The sequence below is a fragment of the Papaver somniferum genome, chromosome 8 (genome assembly GCF_003573695.1).
Source record: "Papaver somniferum cultivar HN1 chromosome 8, ASM357369v1, whole genome shotgun sequence".
Classification (NCBI taxonomy): domain Eukaryota; kingdom Viridiplantae; phylum Streptophyta; class Magnoliopsida; order Ranunculales; family Papaveraceae; genus Papaver; species Papaver somniferum.
This window is the reverse complement of record NC_039365.1, coordinates 97,952,881-97,973,267: the sequence shown is the minus strand read 5'-3', so window position 1 is coordinate 97,973,267 and position 20,387 is coordinate 97,952,881. Positions and strand designations below refer to the sequence as shown.

The 20,387-nt window shown below is 33.5% G+C and overlaps 3 protein-coding genes and 1 pseudogene across 3 annotated transcripts; all 4 read left to right on the top strand.

Moving 5' to 3' along the window:
- Positions 1-1,057: 1,057 nt before the first annotated feature.
- LOC113305825 (papain-like) lies at positions 1,058-1,651 on the top strand. Its single transcript, XM_026554822.1, has one exon. The coding sequence runs from the start codon at positions 1,058-1,060 to the stop codon at positions 1,649-1,651; it is 594 nt and encodes a 197-aa protein (XP_026410607.1).
- On the top strand, positions 1,109-4,356 carry LOC113304881 (carbon catabolite repressor protein 4 homolog 1-like). The gene is made up of 7 exons (XM_026554010.1): positions 1,109-1,637; positions 2,223-2,364; positions 3,207-3,293; positions 3,373-3,453; positions 3,533-3,619; positions 3,727-3,813; positions 4,139-4,356. Exons 2-7 carry the CDS (start codon positions 2,329-2,331, stop codon positions 4,286-4,288), a joined length of 528 nt encoding a protein of 175 aa, XP_026409795.1. The 5' UTR covers positions 1,109-1,637; positions 2,223-2,328; the 3' UTR covers positions 4,289-4,356.
- A 263-nt stretch (positions 4,357-4,619) lies between these two features.
- On the top strand, positions 4,620-5,661 carry LOC113305824 (annotated as a pseudogene).
- A 5,904-nt stretch (positions 5,662-11,565) lies between these two features.
- LOC113305823 lies at positions 11,566-15,100 on the top strand. Its single transcript, XM_026554821.1, has 5 exons — positions 11,566-12,195; positions 12,277-13,672; positions 13,817-14,047; positions 14,229-14,781; positions 14,974-15,100. The coding sequence occupies exons 1-5, from the start codon at positions 11,566-11,568 to the stop codon at positions 15,098-15,100; spliced, it is 2,937 nt and encodes a 978-aa protein (XP_026410606.1).
- Positions 15,101-20,387: the final 5,287 nt, after the last annotated feature.

Below are 20,387 nucleotides of genomic sequence, written 5' to 3'. Positions count from 1 at the left end.
CCTTAACCACATATTTATAAAAATGGCTAATCTATCCTTAATTAATTAACACTAATAAATGTGATTAGGGTAATTACTTTAGTTAGTTAATTAATTGATTAAAATTTGAAATTAGTTTTTTTTTAGATTGAACTCATGGATGTGGGTAGATTTTTGAGATTATTTTTTTTGAGAATTCTACTTGTAATGAAATTAAATCGTATTACCCAGACGCTTATAAATATGAGATTGTAGAGCTGTTGGATGATTTTATACTCAAAATTATAGAAGGAATCAACATTTTCAGTTCTGAAAGTATGAAAAGTCGGTAAGGTCGACAAAAAAAACCTGCCGACTATAAGATTTTAGACATACAGAGAAAGGTGTTACAAATGTATGATTAGTCGGCAAGGTATTAATTTCATAACCTGCCGACTAAACTATAGTCGGCAAGGTATTAATTTCATAACTCGCCGACTAAAATATAGTCGGCAAGGTATAGGGATGAATATCTTGCCGACCCTGTAACTGCTAATTTCAGATATGAAAAGTCGGCACGATATTCAACCTTATTCCATGCCGACTATATTTTAGTCAGCAAGGTCGGCAAAATAAACCTTGCCGACCTTTGATTCGTTTTGATTCTTTTCTTTTTTTTCTATTTCACATGTATATTTAGAGTTTAGAGGAAAGATTTTGATTTTTTTTTTGAATATGTTTTGGTCGGCATGGTTTTTTAATATGGACAATTTGGTCTTTTAACACCTTTTAGACACCTTTAATACACTAGTTTGGATAGGAATAAAATGGGTAATATCCCAATTAATTTGGTCATACTCCAATCTCGCCGGGAATTAAATAGCTATAGAAATGGAAATTCCATCCATACAGTAACATTTACCATCTCGATAAGGGTTCAATAGAGTATTTTTGTCATGTTATACAGGTCTCCCTCAAAGCTACCCGAAGTTTAATTTTACAAGTGTGTTTGCGCATGCATGCACACTGTGTGGTAGCTCAGCTAATTCACTTTAATTTCCACCTAACAGCCAAAGTTAACCTTGAACATAACATATATATGACACCGACATTGAACATTCATAATGCAACATTGCAAGATTATACCGAGTTAGCAGGAGAAAGGAATCAAGAAAGAAAAGAAATGAGTGGACTCAAAATCCAACTAGTTCTCCTTTACTCTACCTTCGGTTTGCTATTATTTTCTACCCATTGTCTAAGTCTGGAGAGTGAGTCGGCATTCTCAATAGTGAGTCACGAGTTGGACCATGGGTTCGCAACAACAGAAGAAAGGGTAGTGGAAATTTTTGAGAAATGGAGGGAGAAACATGGGAAAGTATACAAACATGAAGAGGAAAAAGAAATGAGATTGAAGAGTTTTAAGAAAAATCTCAATTACATAACGAAGAGGAATCGGAAGAATAAGCAGAGTGATATAGGCCAACATGAAGTGGGATTAAATGTGTTTGCGGATATGAGTAATGAAGAGTTTAGACAAACTTATTTGCCTTCTTCAAAGCTAATATCAAAGAAAAAAGAAAATAATCCACATAGTCGCATGACGGATTGCGATGCTCCGACTTCTATGGATTGGAGGAAGAAAGGAGTTGTTACTCCCGTTAAAAATCAACGCCAATGCGGTAAATACTACTGATCATGAGTTCCATACATTATTACGTATTATGTTCTATATATGCAATTGCTATCAAAAAAAATATATATATATATATGTAGGAATTACCTATAGATCCTATTATAGTGTTCTTAGTTAGTGGCAGGTCCACCCACTAAAGCCCAGTAAACAGAGGTCCATAATTAAGAGAAAACATAAAAATGGACCTAATTTTTTATGCCCAGGTCCTTACACGTGCGGGATAACTAATGCGAAATTTAAAAATACCACAAATAACCTTCCCTATTTAACAGGGATTATAAGCACGAGAAGAACATTAACCTTTCGTATTCGTTTTCTTCTTCTCTTTCTTCTCACTGCTGCTGCAAATGGATTCTGTACAGATCCAAAAAAAATTCTTCAATCTTTCTCGTTTCTATCAAATCAATGTTTATTTTAGGGTTTCACGATCGAATCGTTGTTGTGTTTGATTACGCTTTTCTATCTCCATGTTTGATTTGTTGATTATTTACCAGATCTAGATGAATAATCATATTTTTTGTTCATTTCATTGTTAGATTTACTTATACCACTTCCATTTTGTTGGTTTTAGATGTGTTTCAGTTTGTTTTTGTATATGAAGCAACAGTACGTATATCCCGTACTGACAGAAACTCAATTTATTAAGAAGAAGAAGATGATGATGATGATGCATCGTTATGATTTACGACGAGAAGATTTGTTTGTGTTTCCGGGTATGTTTTTTAATCATCTTTTTTGATTATTTTTTTCGTTTTTCTTCATTTGATTTTTTTTCCGATTGTATTATGAAGATCAAATCGATTTTCATGATGCTATTATGTTTTTAGGTTTGATACAGTTTGCTTTTGTGTATGAATTGACAGTACGTATACGACGTACTGATACAAAATTCTTATGATTCGGTTATATTCAAATTTTTGCCATTTTTTTGGTTCGATCTATGAGTACGTATGTGTAGTACTGAAATATGTGCTTTGATTCGGTTATATTCAGAGTTTTTCCATTGTTTTTGGGTTCGATCCATGAGTACGTATGTGTAATACTAAAGTATGTGCTTTGATTCGGTTATATTCAAAAGTTTTCCACTGTTTTTGGGTTCGATCCATGAGTAAGTATGTGTAATACTGAAATATGTGCTTTGATTCGTTTATATTTCTGAGTTTTGCTATTGTTTTTGGGTTTGATCCATGAGTACGTATGTGTAATACTGAAGTATGTGCTTTGATTCAGTTATATGCATGGATTCATCACTTTTTCTTGACATGCAATTGATTTTTTAGTTCATGAATATGCAGTACATATATGACGTACTGTTACAAACTTCTTTCTTACATCAAATAATTTTGACAGAAGCCATTCTGGTTTTTCCTTTTCATGGTATTCCAGTGCATGTATAATGAACTGGAATACTAAATAAGAAAAAGACTATTCTTGTCTCATATTAGTTATTTAGATATGAAATTGCTGTATTAGCTTGGATTCAAGATTATGTCCACATAGCCAATCCTTAAGTTAAGGATTTAGTTGCAACAAAGCTAATCATTTCTTATTTCAGGTTCAAAGTGATCAATTTGATGAGTTTTTCGCCCCTGAGTTGGACAAACATGGTTATCAAGCTCTCTACAAGAAGAAGACAACAGAGGTTTGCTTGCAGACATTTTTGATTTAATGGTCATAAACTCCAAATATTCAGTTTGTGATAATGAATCTGTTCACTGTAGGTTTACACCGGGACTTATGCTATCGATGGTTGTGCAACATTTTTCCGAAGGGACAGATTTTCCCATGTGAAGAAATACGAGGTTTGGAGATGACAAACTTTCTTTTGAATTATTGTTACTCTGTTGGTTCACATGTTAAACAGTTTACTTTTGTATGTAGGTCGAATTCAACAAGGCTGCTCAGTCACTGACAGATGTTGTGGTCCCAATCACTCAGAAGAAAGCTGCTTTGTCTCGACTTCTTAAGGTGATTTTTCTTCTTTGGGAGTCTCTTATGCAGTTAGTTGGTGCTTAGATTCTTTCCCAGAATCTTACTCCCTGTATTATTTTATTTGTCCATTCAATTTTGTATAGGATAATGTTGCGCTAATAGCGGTTCTGGAAACAAAATTTAGCAACCACGGAGCCGATACTCCTGGAAAGCGGCAGCCTCTTTGTGCGGTAAGAAAATTGAAATGTTGTCTGTTACATTTTCATTTGTGCAAAGCATCCTAATATGTTACTCTAGTTTGCTATGTATCACTCGATCCTTGATAATCACTTTCAGGGTTTGCTGTAGATATTCAGTAGCTTCTTATGGACATTAATTTTGTTGGTTAGTTTTTTAGTGGTTATGTCACCCTGTTCAATCATGCAAAACTGTACCTCTTTTGTATTAAAGAAATACTAGAGATTAATGGTATGATCCTACAATATATGTGATGTAAAACGTTTTCTAATTTATTTATCATTGATTCTAACAAACATGTACTTTTCCTGTAAGCAGTTCAACAGATACATACTCGAATTCGTAAGCAGCAGATATATACTCGAATTTGTAAGTAGTTTAGCGGATACGTGTTCTATTTGTAAGCAGCGCGACAGATATGTACTCAGATTTGTAAGTAGTGTAGCAGATATGTACTCGAATTTATAAGCAGTGTAGCAGATATGTACTCGAATTTATAATCAGTGTAACAGATATGTACTCAATATAATGAATGTGTAAACACACACGTTTGGTAACAATGGATATTATGGTCATTTCCATGTTTTAATTAATTTTGGACCTCTAAATAAAAAAAAATCCGGTTGGACCCTACTATAACTAACTTTGTGGGCTTAGGACCACACAGCAAAGTTTCCTATATATATATATATATATGCAATTGTTATGTATAACATGGAACCTGGTATTATGATAGCTACAAATAACCAATAAATAAAGCTATGTAGGGAGTTGTTGGGCGTTTTCATCAACTGGCGCGATGGAGGGAGTAAATGCAATAGTTACAGGAGAACTTATCAGCATTTCAGAACAGGAACTTGTAGATTGTGATACAAGTTGCGAGGGGTGTAACGGAGGGAACATGGACTATGCATTTGAGTTTGTTATTAATAACGGCGGTATTGATACCGAAACTGATTACCCTTACACCGCCAAGGATGGTACTTGTAATATTACCAAGGTAACACTTGGCTTTAGAATTCTTAAGCCAGAAAATAATTCCAGAACTACCTTGCCAAAGCATCAATATGGGCGTAGTTTCTTTGAGTTTGCCAAAATATCAGTCATTCAAACATAATTAGTGTTATGGCTGAATAAACCTGTTCTTGCTAATCAGTTTATGTTTTTCCTTAGGAGGAAAAGAAAGCGGTAACAATTGATGGGTACAGAGATGTAGCTCCTGAAGAAAATGCTCTCTTTTGTTCCGTTGCTAACCAGCCTATTACTGTGGCAATTGTTGCTTCTTCATTGGATTTTCAACTCTACACTGGGGTATGTATAAATCATCATATTAGAATCTTCTAAACAAAAAGAAGGAAAAGTTTTTTTCATACATATTACTGTAAAATGTTCTCAGGGAGTTTATGATGGAGACTGCTCGAGCAATCCGAAAGACTTAGACCATGGAGTTTTAATCGTCGGTTATGGTTCAAAAGACGATCAAGACTATTGGATTGTAAAGAACTCATGGGGTACAAATTGGGGTATGGAAGGATATGTATGCATAAAGAGGAATACGGATTTAGAATATGGTGTCTGTGCCATCAACGCACGGGCTTCTTATCCAACGAAAACTTCTGTTTCTCCTTCTCCATTTCCTAGTCCTATTAATCCTCCACCCTCACCCCCACCTCCGAGTCCATGCCCAAACTTGCTGCTGCATTTTGAAATTTTATGGTGTTTGTTTTGTCTACGGTTGCTGCGGGTATGAGAATGGAGTGTGTTGCCCGGGATCCACCTTTTGCTGTCCCCAAGATTTTCCGGTTTGTGACACCGAATTCGGAGTCTGTCTTCAGGTATGATCAATTACAAAAATTAAATCTCAATACTATTAATCCTCCACCTAATTTGCAAAATTAGAACAGAAGTTTAATGGTTCGTCTAATAAAATCCTAGTATTTAAAAGATTACGAGATAAAATCTTCATATTTTATTTGTTTTGCATATTTTTTTCCCAAGAACTACGGGGACTCTTTGGGAGTAGCAGCGAAGAGAAGGAAAATGGCGAAACACAAATTTCCGTCGGTACGCGAGTTATAACCCCAAAGGTGTCACTATCCATTCATAAAAAACCCATCAAAAAAAAAAGTAATACAAAAACCCCATCAAAACAAAAGTAACACAAAAACCCCAAAGAATTTTGATGAAACCAATTTTGAAATTTGGGGTTTTTGTATAACTTTCTAAAAATTTGGGGATTTTTGTATCAATTTTGTTTAAAATGGAGTTTTAATTGATCCCAACATTTGAATGAGATTTTTGTACCACAAATTTGGTCACCTTGGATTTTTATGACTAGTTCTAAATTTCCGTGGACAAAGTGTGAAGGAAACTACGAGGAACCCCAACCACTTGACTTTATATGGAATATAAGAAATCATTTTGATGCAACTCTCTAGATTGGCGAAGTTGAAACTTCTTACCGCTCTAATTGGTTGATTAATAATGTAATTCTGCAATTCTCCATAAGTTACGATCATCTTTAAGCTTTATATACAGGCATAATCTTTGGCTTTTTTGCTATTTCAATTAAATATATTCGGGCAAGTATAAAAGGAACATTTTATAGTTTACCAAAATTAAATAAAATGAACATCAAATAATTATTAAAGTGAAAATAATGTTGGGGCCTAGTCTTGAGGTTACGAGATAAACAAACACAAATTTATGGGGGCTTAAATACACGTAAACAAAAGATTTCTGCCGTAACTTGCACGGAAAGGAAAAGAGAATTTAATTGGAAGTTTAGGGTTCCGTGAGGTATAAAAGGATGGGCCGAGTTCCAGGAAGACTACACAAGTTTTAGAAGAAGTTTGGGAAGTTTCGAAAAACACTGACCAAGAAATCACAGAGTTGCAGGAACTATTTTCTGCTGCTGAAGAACACGACAAAGACCATCCAGAATAGTCGTAACAGTGAGACATTCCTTCTATTGTTTTTCGTTGTAACAGTGAGACTGCGACGCTTGCGATTTCGACTGAGCAGTGCTGTAACAATTGGAAGATTACTTAATTAAGTTTCTTACTTAAAAGTCGGGTCTTGCTTCTCTATCATCTATCACCTAATTATTTTTCAACTCCATCAGTTTGTTGTACTCCGTCAAAGATTCATTCTTAGTTCGATTCCAAAGGAATTCTAATATGGATGATCTTTGTAGCCACTTGTGGATCAAAAAAGTCTTTTAACCACATCCTTCTGCTACTTTTGTTGATTTGTGTAAGTAACCTGTTATAGGGGCGGCGGGTTTTATTAGAGGGGCGGCAGTGTGATAATAACGTCCATCTAGTTGGTTAGAGGGTGTCCACATGATTTTGTAAATTGTATAGTTTATCTTTTTCATTTTTTAACCTAAATCAAAGCTAGATTGAAAATTTGTTTTCTTTCTTCTTCTCTTCTCCTCCTCCCATCAACCGTAACCTCCATTAAAACTGAAAATTTCATCTTCTTCGATTAGTCGATGATTCGAAAATTAATCAAGTGTAGTGTAATTACTTATATGAGGTATGTTTTGAAACATCCAGTTAGGGTTTAGTTTATTTTGTTCGATTTAAGTTTAATTTCTATCAAAAATTAGGGTTTTAGATGAAAATTGAAATTGAAGTTTCTGGGTTTATGTGAGTTACGGTTGATTTTAACTCTATTACGAACCGTATGTTCTTATATCTGAGAATTTTTTCAGTTACGGCTGGTAATTATTTTAGTTTACGAACCGTAACTCAATTACGGCTGGTATCGAGCATTTGGTTACCAACCGTAACTCAATTATGGTTGGTGTCGAGCATTTGGTTACCAACCGTAACTGAGTTACGGTTCGTATCGAGTATTTAGTTACCAACCGTAACTGGTTTTACGATTGGGTTTTCCCAAAATTTAACCAGTTACGGTTGGTAGTTCATCTTTTACGAACCGTAACTATGATTTACGGTTGGCTACGAGCAAAATTCCAACCGTAATTAGCTCTGAAAATGTAAAAAAAATGATTTTTTTACGTATTTGAGCAACAAAAAGCTAGTTGGGACTACTTTAGAAGTATACCTGGTCACTTTCAAGCAATGGTTCTTCACTTTGTTGGTTAATTTTCTCAATTGATTGAGATTGACCTTCACTTTGGGTTAAAACATCTCTACCATCTTTAAACTTAAAAAGAAAAAAAAAAAAAAAACTCTAACATCTGATTTTGTTTTGATTTAGAGTTAATTGAAGTGAAACTTAATCATTAACACTAAACTAGATTATCAACACTAAACTATGTAAGAGTTAATTAGTCATTTTCAGTTTTTTTTTATAAAGGGCACTTGAATTACCATGTAATAACCCTTTTTATCCTATTAGCTTGCCGCCCCTCAAATAAAACTTGTCGCAAACTGTCGCCCCTGTAACAGGCTTGTTCTGTAATGGATATTTGTGTGAGTTCTAGAGAACCAATATTATTGTACCGATTCTCTAAAACTCCAAAGACCAAAAAAATAATAATGATGATTAATAGATGTAACAATTGGAATGGGAGGCTCACTACATCCTCTAATACCATTGTCATTCTGGATTTCACTATTTTTTTCTTTCTTTTTTTTAGTTGTCACTAGATTTGTGCCCGTGCTACGTATCGGATATATTTTTTCTTTTAATTTGGTGTGCGCTGGGATTCATCAAGCCCCATGACGATGTATTTTTGGTTTGGTGTGCACGGGGTTTTTCCCCTTCCCGTAACGATATATTTTTGATCTGGTGTATGCGGGATTTCGCCCCGCCCTATGGCGATGCATTTTTTATTTGGTATGAGCGGGGCTTCGGCCAGCTCCGTGGAGATATATTTATGATTTGGTGTGCGTGGGTTTTCGCCCCGTCCCATGGCGATGCATGTTTGATTTGGTGTGCGCTGGGCTTCGCCCCGTCCCGTGGAGATGTATTTTTGATTTGGTATGGAGGGGAAAATACATTAAATTAAACAGGTGGATACATTAAATAGGTGGAAAATATGTGCAAATTGTATTTATTTTTTTCCTCTTTAACTTGGTGTGTGCGGGCGTCTTCCCGCCCCGTGGTAATGCATTTTTGATTTAGTGTGCGCGGGCTTCGCCCCGCCTTGTGGAAATGTATTTTTGATTTGGTGCGGCGGCACAAACACATTAAATAGGTGGAGGATATGTGCAAATTTTATTTATTTATTCTTTTTTATTTTCCTATAATACTTTAGGTGGCAGCTTAGCAACAAGCTGGGCGCCAACACCCTTTTTAATAGCAACTCCTAGTCTATGAAAAAGAAATTTACCTACTCCCTTACTAATATCATTACTAACAAGACAATTCTTCAACCTCTTAAAAAAACACAACATATCCTCCCCAAGCTCTCCCAACGTGAAAAATGCTAGACGCCAAGCCCATAACCATGCGAAACACATATTTTCGCACAAAATATGTAGATTTTTTCTCCTTTATATATTAATTTGGAAAAATAGTCCTAATATAGTAATTATCGATAGGTTTCCAAATTGAATTTGGACTTCCAGAAAATTCCAAACACAGTAAGTTATATTTTCCTTTTAAGTTTGTCATTTTTAAACTAATCATATGTTGCCATGTGTCTTCACCTAAATATTGTCACTTCATAAATTCCAAATTGAATTTGGTTTCCTTTTCTTAATATTTTTCCTATTCTTTTTAAACCAATCATACATTGCCAAGTGTCCTCACCAAAACGCTCGTTTCACAAAACTTAAAAAAGACCTATTTCGAACAATAGAAAGCGAGTGTTTCCTACCGTTATATATTATTTATTTATTCTTTTTATTTTCGTAGAAAATACGTAGATTTTTTCCCCTTTATATATTAATTTGGAAAAAATAGTCCTAATATAGTAATTATTCGGTTTCCAAATTGAATTTGGACTTCCATAAAATTCCAAACACAGTAAGTTATGTTTTCCTTTAAAGTTTGTCATTTTTAAACTAATCATATGTTGCCATGTGTCTTCACCTAAATATTGTCACTTCATGGATTCCAAATTGAATTTGATTTCCTTTTTTTAATCTTTTTCTTATTCTTTTTAAACCAATCATACATTGCCAAGTGTGCTCACCAAAACGCTCGTTTCACAAAACTCAAAAAAGACCTATTTCGACCAATAGAAAGCGAGGGTTTCCTCGCCGTTCAACGTGGGAGCTTTATTTATCTAGACCTTTAAGTCTTTATATAAGTTGTATTACTTGTGACACGTACACCAAATAAAGAACATGGTTTTTGGAGGAGTTTTCAGCTTCTAGATGAGGAAAATTTGTCGAACAATATAAATCGGAAGAATTCAATTAAATTTTAATAGCACTTTATTTACTCTAACTTGGTTACGATATCAAATTAGTTTTAAATGAACCCCACATTATATGCCAGCAATCCACGTAACATTTTAATTCTAAAAAAGACAGAAAGCGGATTTACGACCAGATATTTTCTTAACCCTGATAAATAAAATTCCCCTGAGAAGCATTTATGTCCTAGCCATAAATAGAAAAGTACAATTAGGAAGTTCAAAGTTCCCGAGAGAACCTTACCTATCCTGTAAATCGGTCGACAGAAATGAGTTAACTCAGTTATAGTTTTTAAAAAAATTTCCACGATTTCTGATATGTTTTCATGCAATAATATCTTCTTTTGTTTAATTTTTGTTTCTAATGGTTACACTGATCTAAATTATCTTATTTGTTGTTCTGCTAATATATGTTTTTGATACTAAAATTTGATTTTTATAAATCCATGAGTTGCTAACTCTTTACTCCTTAATGTGTTTACAGTTTGTAATATCCCAATTGGTGTTTACCATGTTTGCTGGTGTGATTCAGGCGTTTGCAAAATTTGTTACCATGCTTTTTGAAGCTATTGTGATTTCACAGTTTGTCAATTCTGTTCTTCTGGAAAAATTTCTCTGCCGAGTCTCAACAACGATTCAGTGGTTTACAGGTTACCGGTTCCAAAAGAAATTCAAAATCCAAAAAAGCCATTACAAACTAATTCTGTTAACTCTTCTCGTAATTATCGGTGGCAGTCACAGCCTTTCTGTTAGCTTTCATATTTTACTTCGTCCATTCAATGAGAATAATCAATCAATTATTTTCTCTCAATTACAAGATTTCCATATGAATATCTTTCAAAATTCAATCTGATCCCATATTTTTATAAGGTTCTCTTTGTTTAAAAGACTAAATCTAAGTTGTGTTATCAATACTGAATACACAAAGAATAAGTTCAAAGAAAAATTTCTTGCAACAATGGATGAGGAAGGTGAGAAATCAATTAATGATTTAGCTGCAAAGTTAATGCAAGCATATTTGGATCTAGATGATGTTGATGAAGTTGTATATCATCAGTCTGATGAAGCTGAAGAACAATCAGCTGAAGTTAAAGAAATTAGTCTTATTGGAAAGATAATAATAGAAGGAAAAATGGGTATCAAAAAAATTGAGAAGAATATTGGTTTAACATGGAGTTTCACTCCTGAAGGAGGAGTTAAAGTTTTTGAGTTAGATGATAATATCATAGAGTTTCAATTTCAAGACCATGATACTAAAAATAAGGTTTTTGACTCTTGTCCCTGGAGTATTAATGGTTTTCTCATTAATTTGAGGTTCTATAATTCTGGAATGATTCATCAAGAAATTGATTGGAGTAGGCAATGTTTCTAGATTCAAAAAAAAAAAAAGATATTACCAGAGCATATGAATGTCAAGGAAATAACAAAGATTGGGAAGATACTGGGTGAAGTCTTAGCCATTGTTCCAGAAGATGGAGTTCCAGCTGAGGGTGAACATGTTAAAGCTTGTGTTCAAGTAGATATTAATTTTCCTTTGAGAAGAGGTGTGATGGCAAAAACAAATGCTGGTTCAACTCGTTGGATTAATTTTTTTTATGAGAAGCAGCCACACAAGATATGTCCCAATTGTTATATTCTTAATCACAATAAGGATGTATGTAAGGCAGCTGCAGACTACTTAACTAAGGCTCATGCTAAGCCTCATTATTTTGGGGAATTAAATATTGGTGCTACAAAGCAGACTGTGATTGCTAGAGATGGGGAACAGATTCCTGCAGTTATTCAGAAGAAGAACACTAAGGGGAAGGTCTTTGTTTCTCCTAAAGATGGATATGTGATTGGTTCTACATATATAACTAGAGGAGATAATGAAGATGATTTTTTGGAGGAAAGACTTGGAAAAAGGCAGAGAAGTGAAAATCCAGATATTCATGTTTTTGAACATGAAAATGTTGCTGACAAACTTGTGAAATCACAGACAACTAACATAATCACAGCTAGGGAATTGCAAACTGGAAGCACTGTTGGAGCCAAGGTAACTCTTATTACTTTATTTTCTTTAACCAAATTTTATTTCCTAGTTTTCAAAATGAAAATTATTTCTTGGAATGTGCAGGGTATTGATAATAACTTTACCAAACAACAATTTCAAAACTTGGTTAAAACTCAAAGCCCTGACTTCATATTTCTTTGTGAAACTAAGATAGATAAGAGTAGAATGATATCAATTGCTCAGTCAATCCTTTACCTCAACTATACTTGTATTGACAGAGTTGGTATTGCTGGTGGTTTAATTCTTATGTGGAAGGATGGTATATATGTGGAAATTATAGGATGTGAAAACAATATGATTCATGGTTCTACTTACTCTGAACCTAAGAAAATTCAATGGAATTTCTTGGATGAATTCAGTAATGATGTTCAAAAACCATGGTTAGTTATAGGAGATTTAAATTTCCATCTGGATAAGAATAATAACACTTCTGATAAATGGATTCAAACAAAAGTTAATGATGCGGGTTTGCTTGATATTGTGTTTGATGGGAGAGATTACACTTGGACAAGTAACTCTTATGAAACTGGAAGTAGAAAGGCTAGATTAGATATGGCACTTAGCAATAATGATTGGGGTCTTAATTTTCCTTCTGCTAAATTGCTTCATTTGAATTTCATTGCTTCTGATCACTGTCATGTTTTGCTTATAACTGACCCTATTCCTAAGCATCTCTGGAGACCATTTAAGTTTTTTAGAACTTGGTTAGGTCATAATGGTTTCAAAGACCAACTTGATAATGCTTGGAATTTGGATTTTCAGGGTAGTCCTGCTCATCAACTAAAACAAAAGCAACATAGTGGTAGGATAACTTTGTCACAATGGAATAAGATGGAATTTGGGGATATCCACAAAAATATTAAAAACCTTCAAGATAGTCTGGAAACTGTTCAAAATGAAGCCTTTTCTGACACTCAGCATGATAGAATTAAATTTTTTACTAATGAGCTTGAAAAATGGTATAAAATACAATCTGAACTCTATAGAGAAAAATCTAGAGATAAAACTGGTCTAGATATGGATAATAATACTATATTTTTCCATACTATGGTCAATAAAAGAATGCATTCTAATACCATTAATGTGCTTTGTGATTCTGATGGTAATTGGTTGAAGGATAGAACTAATATTAGTAATCTTCTTACTAGTCATTTTAGAAAAGTTGCTAGTACTTCCAATCCTGTTTTTACTAATAATGTTTTTGATGTGATTCCCAAAATTATTACTGAGTCTGATAATGCTATTCTGAATGTTATTCCTACTGATTCTGAAATTGAGAGTGTTGTTAAGAGCATGCCTGCATGGAGCTCCCCTGGACCAGATGGGTTTCAAGCAGATTTCTATCAATCTCAATGGCAACTTGTTGGTAAGGATATTATTGAAGTTGTGAAAAAGTTTTTTCAATGTGGTCACATGCCTAGGAGTCTTAATAAAACTTATATTTCACTTATTCCTAAGTGTAAATGTCCTAAATTGCCTTCTGATTTTAGACCTATAGGCTTGTGCAATGTTTCTTATAAGATCATATCTAAGATTTTGGCTAATAGAATCAAGTTTTATTTGTAACAACTGATTTCTCCTTACCAAGCTTCTTTTGTCCCAGGTAGAGAAATTCATGACAATATCATTATTACTCATGAAATGATTCATTCTATGAAACATAAGGAAGGATATTCTGGTACTATGGCTCTTAAACTTGATCTGTCAAAAGCTTTTGACAGACTTGAATGGAATTTTCTAAATGAGATTTTACTGAAATTTGGTTTCAGTACTGATTTTTGTAATTTTATCATGCAATGTGTTACTACTACCAGTATTAGTGTTTTATTGAATGGTTCTCCTTGCAATAAATTTGATCCTATTAGGGGAATAAGACAAGGAGATCCTTTATCTCCTTATCTTTTTATCTTGGCCATGAAATATCTTTCTAGGTCTCTATTAATTTCTGAGACTAATAAAACTATAACTGGTGTTGAAGTCTCTAGCTCCAGCTATCTCTCATTTGCTTTTTGCAGATGACGTTCTCATATTTGGTCAAGCTGATATGCAACATGTTAATGAAATTTTGAAGCTTTTACAGAATTTTGGTACTTTATCTGGTCAAATGCTAAACTTTGATAAGTCTTGTGTTTATTTTATCCATAATCTAAACCTTGAATATTGTGAATTTCTTGCTGGAGCTCTTCAAATGTCTATTGTTACTGATTCTGAGAAATATTTAGGTGCACCTTTATTGCTACGACACTCTAAGTTAAAATCTTTTGATCCTATTGTGCAATCTTTTGAGGCTAGACTTAAAAATTATGTGAGTATCACCTTAAATAAATCTGGTAGGTCTACTTTGATAAAATCTGTTTTGAATTCTTTGCCAACTTATCAAATGACTTGCTTTAAAATTCCTACAACTTTGCTTAGTAAACTTGATTCTCTTCAGCTTAATTTTTGGTGGGGTCATAAGACAGGTAAAGGCATCAAATTTGTAGCTTGGGATAGTATTAATCAAGCAAAAGAGTTAGGAGGCTTAGGATTTAGAAATCTTGAAACTTTTAATACTGCTCTCATTTGCAAGTTAGTTTGGAAAATTGTCACAAATGATGAGGAATTGTGGGTGCAAATTTTGAGTGCTAAATATTTTAAAGATTGTAGCATTCTTCATTTAGAAAAGCTCAATGAAAACTGTTCCTAGATTTGGAGGGGCATTTATAAATGTATTGATATTATAAAAGATAACAGTTTTTGGGCTATTGGGTGTGGTACCAGAACTAAAATTTGGCTTGATAGCTGGGTTATTGGACTTGATCATCCACCTATTCCTGTTGAACGTCTAGTGAACACTGTTTCATATACTTACGTTTCTGATCTTTTTATAGAGAATACTAGATTCTAGAATGTTCACTTGATCTATTATCTGTTTGACAAAGATTGTGTTGAAAAATTATTAATATGTCTATGCCTGCTACTGGTAAGGATAATCTTATTTGGTTGCCTGATAGAAAGGGTCAATTCAGTGTTAAAAGTGTCTACAACGTATTGAATAAAGGAACTAACATTACTGCAGGTTCCATTACAATCCCAACTCAGGTTTGGGAATCTCTCTGGAAAGTTCAGCTCCCTCATAAAGTAAAACTTTTTGCTTGGAAATGCATTAGGAATATTATTCCTACTAGAGACAAGCTTTTTAGCTATAAGACTTGCATTGAAACTCATTGTAGCTTATGTAACCATGTAGTTGAATCTTGTGATCATCTCTTTTTAGATTGTCCTTATGTAAGATCTGTTTGGTTAGCAGTTAATATAAATGTGAGCACAGTTTTAACACAGCATGGCTCCTTTAGGAACCGGGTTATCTCTTGGTTCCCAGTAGGTGCTCAGCTAGTTTTTGGCTCTGGTATTACAAGGGATGATATAAACAAAACTCATATGGTTAGTTCATGGATGATTTGGAAAGATACATGCACTAAAAATTTTCAGAATAAGAATCCCAACAGGGATATTTCAGTTGCAGGGATTAATAATCTCACTGTTTTGAATACTCATAGTTCAAATAGTCACAATGTTTACTCACAGGTTCAAAGATGGAGGCCACCTGATCCTGGATTTTTTAAAATCAATTTAGATGCTTCATATGCATTTTAATTCTCAAGGAGGCATTGGACTAATTGTTAGGGATTTTGCAGGTACCTGCTGTAGCGCCCCTCTAAGCTAGCAGCTAACTAATCTAAGAGATTAACTAAAGAAGAGGCACTAAAAATCTAAATCATTCACTTAAACATTCAATTAAGAAATCTGCTACAAGACTTAATCCAAAACTAGCCCCGCTCAGAAATATGTATATACAAGAACTTCTCTCAAATGATACATATACAATATTCATTTGGTTTACAAATACAATATGCAATATAATAAACATAGTAAAGTTAACCAACTACGAAATCAGCCCTTGAAGATTTCGCTGCGCAACTCTGATCTGTCTCTGAAACTGAAAGTGAGAATGGGTGAGCACGTCATCTCTAGAAGGGGTGCCCAATGGGAATAACATTTAATTTTCAAGTAATCATAGTAAGAGTTGGAAAACATTACATGTTATACATGTTTCAGAAACATTGTTTGAAACATGTATACATGTTTGAAGAAGGACAATGGGAAACATTGTTTGAAACATGTATACATGTTTCAGAAACATTGTTCCAATGGGAATACATTGTTTGAAGAAGGAGTTTTTCCATATACATGTTTCAGAAACATTAAATAGTGACCAAGTCACTGTAACCAAAAAACATGTATATGGACAAACTCCTTCTTCAAACAATGTATAATATGGTTGTGCAATTCTGAACTCGTAAATCCACACCTAATCGTACGTATGGATGTCGGCAATTCCGAACTCGCAAACTGCCGACCAATATATCATAAAAGCTCAATGTATAAATGTGAAGGAGCGTATCTTATATACCACGGGTGGAGATTCTTATTTCCCATAAAAATTCATATTGACACTCAAACATTACAAGCTCAATGCAGTTTAAATAAAGTATGGAATGCATAACAAACAATGCATGAGTTGATAAACATAAACTTTTGTAAAAGAAAACATAAATGGTTACAAAAGAGTTAAATGTATTCCCACCTATTTTGATGACAAGCCACGCCTACCTCGAGATCCACGATCTACTGGTTCATCCTTTGAATCGATCGTTGTTAATATAGACTAACTGCAACTGCAGTGACAAGCCTTCATAGAGAATTCCCTCAAGCCATACTATCACATTCAAGAACACATCTCTAACTAACAAAACCATCTCCATACTTCATCTGAGAATCCCATACAACACTACCACTAATCTTAGCTACAACTTACCTTCTTGTAACTCAATCTGAACTTGAACATCAACATTATCATCCACTATATTCAGTTTACATCCCTAAACTCACATTAGTTATATCTGCAACTCAACAAATGCCCACCAATTAACCAACCACATCTTGTTCTAGTAACCCAACTCCATATTCATCGTCTCCAGCTTTTCACTTCCTCCATAGTCAGTTCTTCAGACCCAATCCAAACTCAACCAGCTCTATCTAACACCATTGCCAGAACTAATTTCTAAAACATTAACACCAATATCATGAACTTCAATTTCTAGAGTCTCCACAAGCACAATAAAACAATTACATAAACCTTATCTCCAACTCCAGTTCCATACCCAATACCATCAATACATATACACACACACACACCTTAATAACTCTGCACCTCCACCATTCACTGATGTCCCCTGCATCATCAGCATCACAAAAAACACCAATACCACTAAGAGTACAACTTAACTTCACACTAAAATAATATGCATCCACACCAACAACTTCCAACCATTGCCCTCCCCAGAATTGTTAATTCACCAAACCAATTCCTATGAAACCTTAAATCCACTTTGGGAAGGAAAATGAACTCTAATTGTTTGAATCTTCTCTGAAGTTTGAGAATCAAACTCTAATTCATCTTCTTTGCTTCCAACATACAGAACGCCCCCCCCCCCCCCCCCCCCCCCCCCCCTTACTCACTTAATTCCATCCTTAATTGTTCATAATCTTCAATTGATTCCAAACCTCAGAAACCCTAACTATAGAAGCTTAACTTCAATTTTTCAAATCGAACACCCAGCTTAACACAACAAACTTCATCTTCCTGAACTGTTCCTAAAACCCATCCTTAATTTCATCTTCGAACACATCTCTGTATCAAATTCAGAAACCCTAATATCATATCTAATCCTCAAACAACCCTATAGCTTCAATCAATCATCAATTAAGAACAAACCCATCATAATTCAATTCATGAAACCATCATCTCCATCTTCTAATTCTTCTCTGAACCTCAAATGAAACCTTAACTCATTTATTTCTGAAACCCTAAATTTCTGCCTCCTTCACAACTCAATCGACTGCAGAAAAATCAACCTTCATTAAACGCACACGAGTAAACAACTGATTTACTCGATTAGCTCTCACCGATTCTCAGCAGAAGAACGGGAAGAAGAAGAAGAAAGAAGAAGATAAGAAAGAAGAGAAGAATTCGACGTTTATATGATCATTTTGTTTAGATAAGACCAAAGAGAATTTCACTGGGACACTCGGCAACAGGCTAAAGCAGCCACACAACACCCCGAGAAAAAGATGCTTTTACCCTTCATGTTAATCCAATGATATCTTCTTCCTCTGGTACCCGATTGACACATTCGAGTAGTCCATTCCGCGTAACTTTCCAAGATCTATCTAATGATACTAGTTTTGTATCTAGTTCGTTGTTAGATTAGTTTCTATTAATTAACGTATGTGTTAATCTAATCGAGTTATTAGCGGCTAAGACATCTCTTGACTAGTCTAATAGCGTTGACGAGCTTGAGGGTCTTTACATTCTCCTCACCTTATACATTTTCGTCCTCGAAAATCAAACCATCCTTCTGGTCTTCAAAAACTCCCCACCTTATAATTAATTACATCTTATGTCTAAGCGCAAACAACATAAAACAAACTACAAACCTATATGGCTTTTCTACAATTAAAATCTAATATTTGTAGCTCTAGGTTCAACTACACTGATTTAGATTCTATCAAATAGGGAAGTCTAAGTTTCTTAAACTAATTTCTATTTTGTAAGATATCTGTGTCTAACTTCAAGGAAGATTTCAATAAGTCTTTCTAAGTGAAATTGAAATTTCGGTTTCTAAAGTAATTATAACACACTTCTATGATCAGTCATCTCTGAATGCAGTTGCCCTGTCAAGGTTGGTCAATCCCGACAATGTCTTCTTACGAACAGAGAAAACACAACCTTCACTATTCCCAGTGCTGGACTAATTAAGTGCTAACTTATTATGACTAACTAATTTCTAAATTCTATTATAACTGATTTGACTTAAAATTTTACTTCATTAATTATATACATAATTCACAAAATTTTAAACAATTTAATCATCTAAATATTTATTTCTTTTACCAATATAAGTAATCCCATTTCGATTTTATGTCAACTTATAATATTTGATAATTTTAACTTTAGTGTGATATTATATATATAAATTTTTTAGATATTATCTATTATAAATTTCTACCAGCTTAATTACTCAAATACTATCATCAATTGTGTTATTGTTCTCATTATTCTTAAGTTGCTAGTCCAGTTGGTATACTAAGACTTAATCTTCTAACTACAATTCCACATTCATGTAAAGGTTGATATAACAGATTTTATCCATATACTATATCTTGTTAAATTTTGGCGTTGGTAATTTAGTATGATCTAAATTTGAGTCTGTATAAAATTATAATATATCATAATAGTCTTTAGATTTTGCTATAAGTGTAAAGTATACTATTAATATATGAATTTATTTTCTTTTAATTCTAATATTACACTAGACATCCGAATACTATTACTACTACTTCTTCTATATTTGTTTCATTTTAAAGTTTTACTGGATCATTTGTTAGACTAAAGATAATTTAGGTACAAGATTACGAACAAATTGAGTCTTTTTATTTTATATATTATGTCCTCGCTTTCTTAATTCGATCTAACGCCTAATAAGTATTATATTAATTATCTAGTTTAGACGCAATACATATATCTCTAATTTTTAATTAGTTTTATTTCCAAAACTTAATCGTAGATAAGCTCTATTAATTTTTCCGTAGTCATTTAATTATAATTTATTTTATCTTTATATGTCTTTAAAGAAATTTAGTTGAATTAAGTTCAATATGATACTAAATGATAAAAGCTAATCGTAACTTAATTGAAATTATTATTACTTTGATTATCATCTATAATTACTATTATAATATTTTCTTATTAACATGGATGGTCGAACTATCATTCTAACTACTCTTACAAATATTATTGAGACTCAAAAATATTACTAACATTTATGTAATTATAAACTGTTCATTTTACATCTAAATCAACGCACTCGATAAGTTCCTATGTGACTTTCAAGATTTATCAATAACATTAATCTTACTATTTTTCTAGTATTGGATTGTATATGTGTTCATACTTTTTAGACTGATTATTCCCTAACATTTATTAGCTAAAGTTATTGGTGTACCTTACAATTTTTACTTCATCACATATACAAACAAACAATCAAACAAATCAATTAATCAAATAATTC

Bases quoted from the DNA above. Each gene is read 5' to 3' on its own strand.
- LOC113305823 (XM_026554821.1), top strand. From the start codon at position 11,566: ATGAATGTCAAGGAAATAACAAAGATTGGGAAGATACTGGGTGAAGTC. The intron at 12,196-12,276 runs GTAACTCTTATT...TGGAATGTGCAG, and splicing joins GAAGCACTGTTGGAGCCAAG to GGTATTGATAATAACTTTAC. The intron at 14,782-14,973 runs GTTAGTTTGGAA...GTGTGGTACCAG, and splicing joins AATACTGCTCTCATTTGCAA to AACTAAAATTTGGCTTGATA.
- LOC113305825 (XM_026554822.1), top strand. From the start codon at position 1,058: ATGACACCGACATTGAACATTCATAATGCAACATTGCAAGATTATACC.
- LOC113304881 (XM_026554010.1), top strand. From the start codon at position 2,329: ATGATTTACGACGAGAAGATTTGTTTGTGTTTCCGG. The intron at 3,454-3,532 runs GTTTGGAGATGA...TTTTGTATGTAG, and splicing joins CCCATGTGAAGAAATACGAG to GTCGAATTCAACAAGGCTGC. The intron at 3,620-3,726 runs GTGATTTTTCTT...AATTTTGTATAG, and splicing joins CTTTGTCTCGACTTCTTAAG to GATAATGTTGCGCTAATAGC.